At 60.8% G+C, this 11199-nt stretch overlaps 4 protein-coding genes across 4 annotated transcripts in view; 1 reads left to right on the top strand and 3 right to left on the bottom strand.

Moving 5' to 3' along the window:
• Positions 1-3016, top strand: part of ACA1_396910 (uncharacterized protein) — a gene marked incomplete at both ends in the record, with an annotated part of 3149 nt that extends 133 nt beyond the window's left edge. The window contains 11 exons of the mRNA XM_004351590.1: positions 58-320; positions 486-612; positions 769-935; positions 999-1100; positions 1228-1298; positions 1579-1655; positions 1825-1897; positions 2049-2110; positions 2246-2324; positions 2505-2649; positions 2771-3016. Coding sequence (XP_004351642.1) covers positions 58-320; positions 486-612; positions 769-935; positions 999-1100; positions 1228-1298; positions 1579-1655; positions 1825-1897; positions 2049-2110; positions 2246-2324; positions 2505-2649; positions 2771-3016 — 1412 coding nt within the window. The remainder of the gene's footprint in view (positions 1-57; positions 321-485; positions 613-768; positions 936-998; positions 1101-1227; positions 1299-1578; positions 1656-1824; positions 1898-2048; positions 2111-2245; positions 2325-2504; positions 2650-2770) is intronic.
• A 763-nt stretch (positions 3017-3779) lies between these two features.
• On the bottom strand, positions 3780-5690 carry ACA1_396900 (uncharacterized protein; the record flags this gene model as incomplete). The annotated part of the gene is made up of 10 exons (XM_004351589.1): positions 3780-3853; positions 4156-4216; positions 4397-4555; positions 4636-4736; positions 4833-4913; positions 5007-5102; positions 5184-5265; positions 5382-5441; positions 5491-5563; positions 5662-5690. The coding sequence occupies 10 exons, from the start codon at positions 5688-5690 to the stop codon at positions 3780-3782; spliced, it is 816 nt and encodes a 271-aa protein (XP_004351641.1).
• An 858-nt stretch (positions 5691-6548) lies between these two features.
• ACA1_396890 (uncharacterized protein) lies at positions 6549-6988 on the bottom strand (the record flags this gene model as incomplete). The annotated part of the gene is made up of 2 exons (XM_004351588.1): positions 6549-6830; positions 6947-6988. The coding sequence occupies 2 exons, from the start codon at positions 6986-6988 to the stop codon at positions 6549-6551; spliced, it is 324 nt and encodes a 107-aa protein (XP_004351640.1).
• A 1335-nt stretch (positions 6989-8323) lies between these two features.
• ACA1_396880 (uncharacterized protein) lies at positions 8324-10271 on the bottom strand (the record flags this gene model as incomplete). The annotated part of the gene is made up of 8 exons (XM_004351587.1): positions 8324-8497; positions 8692-8733; positions 8828-8944; positions 9029-9217; positions 9291-9402; positions 9540-9619; positions 9859-10017; positions 10173-10271. 8 exons carry the CDS (start codon positions 10269-10271, stop codon positions 8324-8326), a joined length of 972 nt encoding a protein of 323 aa, XP_004351639.1.
• Between the last annotated feature and the right edge of the window lie 928 nt (positions 10272-11199).

The following is an 11199-nucleotide window of genomic DNA, read 5'->3' as shown; positions in this document are numbered from 1 at the left end:
CGTCGTCCGCCCTTTACCGGGCCACCACCACGGCCACCACGTCGGGCGGGGGCGCAGGACTGCTGCCATCTCGCGTCCGTAGCCGCACGCCGCTCTCCCCGCTCGTGCGAACGGCGCACCGAAGCGCCTCGTACACCACCACCACGCCCACCACCACCACCACCACAGGCAGCACGTCGGCGTCCACGCCCGGCACCCCTGCTGCTGCTGCTGCTGGCGGTGGCGGCGGCGGCGGCGGCTGCGGTGTGGGCATGCGCGGGTTCGTGCCACAGAGTCCCGACGCACCGGCGCCCGCCAGCAAAATCACGCAGGAGGCACACGTCCCCCCACGACGACCACCACGACCACGACGACCACCACCACCACCACGACCACGACCACGACCACCACCACCACCACCACCACCCGCACAAGGCACGCGCAGACGCTGCTCAGCAAGGGAGGCGGTATTTCTAAAATGGGATGTGATGTGCCGGGTGCGGCAGGCCAACCGGGCGTTCAAGAAGTCGCGCGCGACGGGCGGGTATTGGGTGCTGCTCTTCGGTGTGGGCGTGGGCACCATGGTCACCACCGCCACGTACATCTTCTTCCAGTGGCGCCAACACGAAATCGGTACGCTCCCGCTCCCACACCGCCTATCATCATCAGCAGCAGAAGCAGCATCAGCAGCAGCATCAGCAGCAGCAGCAGCATCAGCAGGAGCATCATGGACCCGCGTACCTTTGCCAACGCCGCATACGGTGGGTGCGGGTGCGGGTGCAAGGGCAGACCAGCGGCGAGGCTGGCTGGAGTTCAAGGAGCTCGTGATGGGCACCCGCAAGGGCGGCGCGACCTCTGACGACGACGCCGACGCCGGAGAGGCCGAGGTGGTGGTGGCCGTCAAGGAGAAGGGCAGCAGCAGCAGCAGCAGCGCCAACACGAGGAGGGACGAGGTGGTCCTCATCCTGCCCGACGCCGACGACGACCACGACGAGTCCGTGGCGGCGACGGCAGGTAAGCCGGAGAAGGCGATGGTGCCGGGCGTGGGCCGGATCGGGGGCAAGCTCCGCATGCTCAACGTGCCGCTCGATGTCTTCCCCTCCTCCGTCGAGGAATTCATGGTATGCCATACCCTGCACACACACACACCCGGGTCCGCCCTCACCCAATCCCGCCACATATCTGCGTGTGTGGCATGTACATGTCGTGTCGTGTCGTGTCGTGTCGTGTGTATTTTGCCACCCGCAGAGTTTCCCCTACCCGGTGTACAGCATCTTCATCTGGACCACCGCCGCCACCCTCACCACCCTCTTCGCCTGGTGCGCTCCCCCCCCCCTCCCGGACGTGTCTTGCGTGCCGTGTTGTGTGTGACTCCTCCACTACCATCATCGCCTTCCTTCTCTTTAACGGGCGCCTCTCTCTCTCTCTCTCTTTGTGTGTGCGGTGTGCGGTGTGCGGTGTGCGGTGTGCGGTGTGCGGTGTGCGGTGTGCGGTGTGCGGTGTGCGGTGTGCGGTGTGCGGTGTGCGGTGTGCGGTGTGTGGGGTGTGGGGTGTGGTGTGTTCGCTCTTGATGGTGGGGCGCGGGGGATTGAGGGGCAGGTCGCGGGGCAAGTGGATGTGGTATCGGCGCCACTTCATGGGGCGCGTCAACTTTAGCCTCAACACCGTTCACAACGGTGCGCCCCTCCTCCTCGCCTCTCACTCTCCGGAATGTCATCCCGGACACGGTGGCCGCTGGTGGATTACACGTCACACGTCACACGACACACACGCGACGCACGACGCACGACACACGACACACGACATCGATGACTGATCACAAACGTGGTGGTGCGTGCGTGGCAGGCACTCTCAAGTTCCGTACGCTGTTCGAGCGCTCGCTGTATGACATGATGTTCCGCAACCAGGCCGCCGTCAAGTGCGGGCTCCTTCCCTCTTCCCTCTACTACGCAGCTCGAGCTTTATCGGGAAGGGGGCGCTGACCTGATGGCGCGCGGGGATGCTCACGGCCGATGGGCGTGTGGTGGTGGTGGCTGGTGGCTGGTGGCTGGTGGTGCGTGCACGTTCAGGATCGTGGGCGCGGCAGCGAACCGAACGGTGGTGGGTCGCCCCTTCCTGGAAATCCCACCCGGTACCCCCCTCCCCTCCCCTCGTCGCGTGGCATGCGTGGCATTGCCGGCATTTGCATGGTTCCCCGCCCACTCCCATCCCCCTATCTCCCATCCAACCGTGTGTGTGTGTGTGTGTGGTCGACGACGCCGTACAGCGGAGAACTGGTACGTGCTGAACAACGTGCTCAACGAAATCAGCAGCCTGTGCTCCATCGGCTTCGTGCAGGCTGACGCGTACGTGTCACTCCGCACAATCGCGATGATTCCACGGCTGTCGTGTGTGTGTCGTGTGTGTCGTGTGTGTCGTGTGTGTCGTGTGTGTCGTGTGTGTCGTGTGTGTCGTGTGTGTCGTGTGTGTCGTGTGTGTCGTGTGTCTTGTGTCGTGTGTGATCATCACCGCCACCGCCATCATAGAGGCATGCCGGTGCGGTGGCGCACGTACATCTTTGGGCTCACGTGCGAGAAGGAGAAAGCTGTGTGGAATCGCAAGCTGCGCGTCATGCTCGTGGACGAGGAGCTGCTCAAGCGCGTGCTCGACATGCCCACCCCACGCTTTGAGGTGCGGCAGCCACTCCCCCTCCCCCCCTCTTCCCAATCCGAGCTCTTCCTCTCTCTCTACAGCGTGGGTCCCCAGCAACATCGATGCTCGTGCGGTGTCGCGTGTGCGTGGTGTCGTGTAGGAGGCGCACCACGGCGTGCGTTGGTCGACGCTGCAGGCCATGGCGCGGCTCTACCGGAAGCAGGTGGAGGAGCAGGAGGCGGCGGAGCGGGCCGGCACGCCGCTGGTGCCGGGCGGCTACCTGGGGCGGGTCGAGCTGGCCATCCCCTACGGCAGCAGCACCGGTGGTGGTGGGGCGGCCGCCAACAGCGCCTTTGCCACGTCGGAGACCGAGCTGCGGGAAGAGGAGGAGGACTCGCGCCGCTGACCCTGGTCCTGCCTGACGTCATCGACCCATCCAGCGCTGCAGCTGCTCCGCGCCGCTACCGCCATGTACCCACCGCCGCGCTCCCACACACACACACACACCACACACAACTATTGTATGTGCGACGTGCACGACCACGAAACCACCACTCGTAGATGAAAAGATGCGATGGTGTGGCATGCTTTATTGTGAGTAAGAGGCAAAGTCATCCTGACTAGATATGTGCGGGCGGGTGGGTGAGCCTGCACCCTCACCCAGCGGGCCACCTCCTCCGCTGGCCTCTCCTTGCTCCAAATGCTCGCCTCCTCCTTCCCCTTTTCCACACATCCATCCATCACCAGCACAGATCTGTTCCCTGCGCCCTCTCTCAATGATGCTGCTGCTGTGTGTTGTGTATTGTGTGGTGTTGTGTATTGTGTGTTGCATTTGGTGTTGTGTGTTGAGTGTGTCCGAACCGCCAAAGGACAGGCCCGTCATGCAGGAGCCTATCTCCAGGGATACGAAACTGTGTAGGCTTGTGGTTGGTGGGCCGTTAGACTGACAAAGCATTACCAGCGATACGACCAACGACACGACACACCCGACACGCACGACGTTTTTCTTTACGCCTCCGGTGTTCAAGCACAGGTCTGCGCAGCCCGCCAACCTTGCCTCATGCTTGGAGGTCTTCGCCCTTGCAACCAGTCAAGCATCGCCACAGCATGGTCGTGACTGGCTGGTGACGATGCGCGCCATGGCCATGCAGACCCTCCGTCTCAAGGGCTCAGGCCGTCGACCGCCAGTAACTCGGTGGAGACTCGAGGTGCACACTCTCTCCCATGGCCTCCGCCCCGATGCCTGGCCCAGGCATGTGCATACAAGACTGTTTTGTTTTATTGTGCTAAAATGTCGCACACACGACACACGACACAACACACGACTTTGGCCCACACGACTTTGGCCCACACGACTTTGGCCCACACGACTTTGGCCCACACAACATACACGACTATGGCCCACACGACACACGCCACACAACTATGGCCCACGATACACAACACACATGTCCCACACGCGACTTTGGCCCACACCGCCACACCGTTTGACCCTCACAACACACATACCTCACGACGCACTTGACTTGGGCACACACGACACACGACTTTGGCCAACCTCAAGAGCAGCGACTGTGCCCATGCCGTGCTGGTCCCTCCAAGCCCCCTTTACTGCAAAACAGAAAATAAAAGCACGTGTGTGGGGAAGAAGCGTACCTTTTTTTTTAGAAGCTTGGATTGGGTAGTCGATGGGGTGACCACCGCCACCCAGTTGTCGTGTGGTGGTGTCGTGTCGTGTCGTGTCGTGTGCGTGCGCGTGTCAAAAAAAAGGTGGGGAGATTCGCACCTGCTCAGAAGCATGGGCCTTGATTGGTGGCTCGTCGGTCGGCGGCGCGGTGGAGGGCCAGGGCCGCCTTTCGCTCCAGTCGGCGTCGGCGCAGTCGCCGTGTAATGGCGAGGTCGTCCTTGAGCGTGCGCAGCGTTCTGCGCACGCTCTCCATGTCTCCTGCACGTGTCAGTGCAGCAGGGGATGAAGGAGGAGGAGGCCCTGATGCCCCAGCCTTGCTGCCCAGGGGGGCCTGGGACATGGGCGGCATGGGCCTTGCTCCCCTTGCCGTCGTCGTCGTCGTCGTCGTCGGGGCTTCGACGGCCGCGAAGGAGACCAGGCCCCTGCTGACCAGGGGTACCTGGGGCGTCGGCAGCGTGGGCCTCGGCCTCCTCGTCGGTGTCGTCGGGGCTTCGACGGCCGCGAAGGAGACCGGACTCCTGCCGACCGGGGGTACCTGGGGCGTCGGCAGCGTGGGCCTCGGCCTCCTCGTCGTCGTCGTCGGAGCTTCGACGGTCGCGAAGGAGAGCAGGGGTACCTGGGGCGTCGGCAGCGTGGGCCTCGGCCTCCTCGTCGTCGTCGGAACTTCGACAGACGCGAAGGAGACCGGACTCCTGCCGACCAGGGGTACCTGGGGCGTCGGCAGCGTGGGCCTCGGTCTCCTTGTCGTCGTCGTCGGAACTTCGACAGACGCGAAGGAGACCGGACTCCTGCCGACCGGGGGTACCTGGGGCGTCGGCAGCGTGGGCCTCGGCCTCCTCGTCGTCGTCGTCGGAGCTTCGACGGTCGCGAAGGAGAGCAGGGGTACCTGGGGCGTCGGCAGCGTGGGCCTCGGTCTCCTCGTCGTCGTCGTCGTCGGAACTTCGACAGACGCGAAGGAGACCGGACTCCTGCCGACCGGGGGTACCTGGGGCGTCGGCAGCGTGGGCCTCGGCCTCCTCGTCATCGTCGTCGTCAGAGCTTCGACGGCCTCGAAGGAGACCAGGCCCCTGCCGACCGGGGGTACCTGGGGCAGGCCCTGTGCCGGCAGCACGGCCACAGGTGTGGCATTGGAGGCCACACGCACCTTCAGGCACTCAAGCCGCCGACGCAGCTCGACCAGCTTGGGGCGGCACATGGTGCCCGTTGACAGCAACGCGGGGCACGTAGCAGTCGGCAGGGTGGAGCCCGTTGATGGCAGCGTGAGGCCTGCCTTCAAACGAGCAAACACGTCATTAATACGTGTCACACGGTTGCGTACCTGGATGGCGGTGGGTGATGGGGGTGGCTGAGACACCACGGAGCACACATTCTTCTTCTCCTGTCCGATGTTCATCTTTTCTTTTGCTTATTCTAAGTCGGGTGTCTAATCTCTTTTCTGAGCAGCAAGGGTCTCTGACGTTCGTAATGTTCGTAAGAGATAAAGAAAAACAGAATCCCGGCCGCCAACCCTTCTTCCCACTGCCACAGCTTAAATAGGCACACCTACCTAATAAAGAATTCGATTTCTTTTAGTTTTTGTTTTTGGCGCGGGCATTTTTTCCATTATTATTTTTATTTCTTCCTCTCAGTGCAGATGCTGGGACCTGGGCTCTAAGAGGCTCAAAGTCGGGCGAGACGCTCTTCCAGTGGCGCGTGGACTCGAGGTAAGCGCGGAACGATGTGCCGGAGCGCAAAGTTGACCGTGCCCTCGTTCGTGCACAGCGGGACCAGCGCGCCCAGCATGACGGGTGAGTGGTGCGTACCAAGGGCCATGTTCGGAGGGCTGGTACGGTCTTGCGTGGGGTATTCGAGGGCCGAGCGCAAAGTGAGGCGGCGGAGTATCTTTTTCCATTTAGAGTTTCTCCTGTTTCTCCTTCTTCTTTTATTAAAAGGTACATAAATAATAATAAGAAGAATATATTATGTTCCAACCGGTGTGAACATGGCGAAGACGATTCCCTTGGGTATATGGATTATTTTTCTTTAGCCAACCATATATCGCTCGTCCTAACACCACCTTGGAACCCGCCTGACACAACGCGCACAGGAGCGATAACCACACCACTGGCGCCTGGGCGACATCTTGGCGAGAGCGGGGAGGATGATGAGGCTGAGGGTCATGTAGAAGACGCCTCGGTCGCGCCCGGAAGACACGCCTCTGCCGCCGCACTGCTTGATGGAGGTGCCCTGGTACACCTCCACCTTCTTGGCCTTACTCTTCTTGCCGCTGCCGCCCCCAGCATTCGTCTTCATCGTCGCTGAGGTCTTCGCTGTCGTCACTGTCTTCGTCTTCATCTCTGCCGTCATCTTCGAGAGGCAGCTCATCGCCCAGCATGAACGCTTGACCACGCGACGACGGAGGCGAAGCAGGTGCCGCCCTGTCGGCCGCACTGGCCGGCGGGTCCGATTTGTGTTCCGTCGCAACATGCACGTCAAACACCAGGGCGCCGTGGCTGGCAGTGGAGGTGTCGTGGGTGATGGTCGCGGGCACTGTCTACCCGGTAAGTACCCGACGCACACCGCACACGCACAGTCGCGCACCAGAGGGCGTGCGCTGTGGACCAACCCTAACGGGGCGGCGGTGGTTGGTGCGGTACAGTTCGTGCTGACGTTGGCGTCGTTGGTCGCGTGCGGCTTCAGCGATCCCGGCATCATACCGCGCGGCCGCCCTCGCTCTCTCACACCACAACGTGCGTCATTGCTAAGGACTCCCCCGATTTCCTTCTTCGTATTATCATCGTCATCGTCTTTCTATATCATCACCACCTTCGACGTCAGCTTACCATGTATGAATGGGTTGGGTTCTGTGCAGAGTTGGAGGAGGGCAAGCAGTACGTGGTGGGTGAGACCTTGGTTGTCGTAAAATATTGTCGTACGTTGTCCCGGACGCCCACCACGCAACAGCTTTGCACCTGATTGAAACCCAATAACCATCCCACTCACATGGCACTCTTCTGTGCGCATGATGTGATGATGCCGCCACAACAGAGACGTGCGATGTGTACAGGCCGCCGCGTGCGGTGCACTGTCGGACATGCGACAACTGCGTCGAACGATACGACCACCACTGTACGAGCACCCTCCCCTCTCTATGCCAGCTGTTGTCTGCGCCCACGCTCACGTTCTTCGTTTCTACTCCCAGGCCCATGGGTGGGCAATTGCGTGTGGGAAAGCGCAACTACCGGTACGTCTCGCACACGCACACCACCACCGGTGCACACGCACGATATATGAGGGTGCTGACTGACACTATCATCTTTGGTGGCGGTGTATATCGCGAGCAGATACTTTTACACGTTCGTTCGTGAACACGGCGACGTTCAGCCTATTCAGCGTGGGCGTGATGGGCCTTCTCCAAATGATCCTCACCTTCCGCGACTCGTCTGAGTCCGAATTCCTCTCGCGCGTGCTCGACACATTCCTCACATACCCCACCCCCGCCCGTACCCTCGCCTCTCAAGGAGGTACGTACGCGCCGACGATGTGCGCGCGCGTGATGGAATAAGAAGGTTCGCACATCGACGATTGGGCTCACACTCTGGGGGCGGCGTGTGGTTTGAATTCCAAAGGCCAACTACCTCAAGCACGGCGACGGCAAAAAGGTGAACGCCCTCTCGCGGGACCAACAGGACGCGCTTTGGGACGGCATTGTGAAGAGTTCGTTGCCTCCACCCACCTCATTCCGCGTCTGACGATCATTAACTTTGTGGCTGTGGCATGCGTATACTTGGGGGAACACCGCACACTGCACACGCACCACCGCACGCGCACACGACAGACAACTTCAAGCGATTTTGGGACGTGAACGACCTCCTCTGTCCGCAAGAAGGCGCTCGCCCTCGCCCTCCAGCTCACCTTCGTCCAGCAGCTCTCCGACTAGCTCGCCCCTGCTCTTCTCAACTCCCATCTGCTTGAAGGGTCCGACCGCACACGCACACACGCACACAACAGCACACGCACGCATCACACGCGTATATCTATCTGTATTTACTTATTATGGCGATACAGGCCGCAGTGGAGGAAACGGTGCTGCTGGCCGACCTGATTGAGGCCAACGTGAACAAGCTGGCTGGCGCGGGCAATGTCGATAGGAATCTGATCAAGAGCTCGTTTGCGCTCAAGGACGGCCATAGTGAGGAGGCGGCAAAGGAGCACCGGCTCCTGGGCCTCAGCGGCAGCTCGAACAAGCTCACCACCCGCAGGGGCACCGACGCCGATTGGCGGTCCATCAGCGAGTACCTCTCCATGCCACCTGTTGGTGACCGCATGCACGTGCGCACACTAACCGCACACGACACCACACGACACCACACGACACCACACCGCACACGAGTGGGGTAAAGGCCAGAACGTACGTAGTTGAGCATGGCGTTGTAGATGGTGTCGTGCAGGAAGTCCTGACCATTCATATTGTTTTAAAAATTAAATAAAAAATGAGTATTTGCACGGACGTGACGTCAGCATGACGTAGAGCAGATTTGGGGGACAAACCTCGTGGAGCACGGGGACCTGCTTCTCAATGGCCTTCTTGATGACGTCCTGGTTCTTGGAGATGCCGTCACGGGAGGCCGCGATGAAGCGGACGCCCGTCTTGACTATAAGACCCACCTTACACGTGGCACTCACAACCCGCACACACACGACACACATCGCACACGCCGCACACGACATAACACACAACGGGGCACGTACGCTTATCGAGGACAGAGCTGCCGTGCTCCTTGACCAGTCGTCATGGGGCTTGGACAGCTCGCCGAGCAGCACGAACTTGACGCCCTCGAACACGGGACCCGAGGGCTCCTCCTCCTCCTCGGACTCGACCTTCCTCCGCTTGGACGACGTCTGGCTCTTGGCCTCGGACGCAGCGCCACGCTTGATGCCCTGCCGCCACCGAATTGAGTGCGTGTCGTGTCATGTCGTGCCGTGCGTGTCGTGTCGTGTCGTGCTGTCGTACCTTGGTGGCGGCCTTGCGCTTCTTGCTGTCGTCCTTCATCTTCCCGGCCCACCACTTGGGGTTCTTCCAGGGGAGACGGTCGACCTCGTCGTCCTTGGCCGCGAACGTGCAGCTGCAACGAACGAAAGAAGCCATAAAAACATTAAATAAGTACACATAACGACCAACCCGCACACACGACACCACACGCACGACACACAAGCACGACACACACGACCGTGATGGTGGTGGTGGATTCGTGGTGCGCACCTGCTCCACTCGGTGGCCTTGTGCCGGCAGAGGTAGGCGCCGTCCTCGTACGACAACACGCCCTTCTCGCACTTGGGACACTGCACAACAAAGAATATATATATATAAAAAAGAAGAAGCGCGGGCGGGAACCGCGCGTCAGCGGCCTCCTGACATGCGTGCGACCACCTCGTCGCAGCCGACGTACCGTGGCCCTCGGCAATGCGGTGGGCCAAGTCCTGCGCTCCACCCTTGTCGTACTGCAACGAAGAATGGGATCTGGTTGTGTTAGTGACGTTCAGCGTTTGCTTGCTGGGCGAGTAGTTCCGGCTGGTGGTACCTGAAAGCCGCCCTCCACGGTGCCCAGATCCCTGCGGATAGTGTTGAGGAACTCAAAGTCGTGGAACGACGTGAAGGCCAGCGCGTGCACCAGCACGTTCTTGCCCGTCGACCGAATGGCCTTTCGCAGCGCACGGTAGCAACCCTTCGTCGTCTTGGCCTGCAGTCGCGCAGTGCGACGGCACACACCGCACACGCAACGCAACGCAATTAAGCAACGACAAACCACAAGTGTCAGTCAGAAGGGTTATTATGGTATGTCATCGAACCCTTCGGCCCTGTCGTCCAGTCCCGTTCCGATCTGATGAAAGGCACTGTTGGCGCATCAAAGACCTCCTTCTTTAGCCGACGGCCAGGCGAACAACCCTTCGAGCCAATGTGTCCGAGAGTACCTGTTGAAGGAGGTGCCTGCATTGGCTCGCAGTGCATGACCTCCCCGCGCCACCGTTTGGAACAGCGCGGTCAGGGCGGCACACCCGCACACACGAGGGGGTGAGCCGGCGGCGAGTGCGGTCACATGGTGAGGAGGCTGGCGCTGCCCCTTCCGCGGCCGTGTGTAGACCAGCGCGGTCGGGGGCGGCACCCTCACATAGGCATGTGCTGCCGTCCCACGTGGGACGTGGTGGTGAGGAGGCCTCACCTTCCGCTGCCGTGTGTAGACCAGCGCGGTCGGGTGTGGCTGGCGCTGCTCCTTCCGCAGCCATGTTGAACAGCGCGGTCGGGGGCATCCTAGATCCGATTTAGCTTTGTTTACAAAACAAAAAGGCATTATTTGCCGCACCTGTTTTCCTGAATGATTTCTTTTCTCTCTCTCAAAATCTCTCAAAAAGAAGAAGAAGAAGAAAGAGAACAAGAAGGCCCGGAAGATGTTCTCTTTTTTATTGTGTCTAAAAAAGGAGCCAGGCAGACTTGCGGAAGATGTTCTCTTTTACTTTGCCTAAAAAAGGAGCCTGCCTTGTGACAGGGCATCCCGAAGGAAAGGTTGAGACAACCTTTCGCCCAATGGCCCCTTCCCCCTCCCCCCTGGTTGTCGGCCAAAGGTGGGTGGGGGTTGGTTTCTCTTTTTTCTTTGCCACCTCCCACCACCTCACCTCTACCCTCTCTGTCGACACCGCACACACCACGCCACCACACCACACTGGCTAACTGTGTGGCGTGAAGGTGCAGCCCACGGAGGCAAGTGGGCCGGGCGGCAGCCAGGGCAGGTACCTATTCCGCACGAGGCTTGGTACGTCCTCGTGTCTTTCTCCCTCCCTTTCCCTACTCTATCCCCTCTTGACCCCCCCGCCGGTTCGCCGGCATGGCGCGGCCTCGGCAGTTAATATCGTCGGCGTGTGTGTTG

Source organism: Acanthamoeba castellanii, assembly GCF_000313135.1.
Source record: "Acanthamoeba castellanii str. Neff unplaced genomic scaffold scf7180000084759, whole genome shotgun sequence".
Classification (NCBI taxonomy): Eukaryota; Discosea; order Longamoebia; family Acanthamoebidae; genus Acanthamoeba; species Acanthamoeba castellanii.
This window is presented reverse-complemented; position numbering and strand designations above follow the sequence as displayed.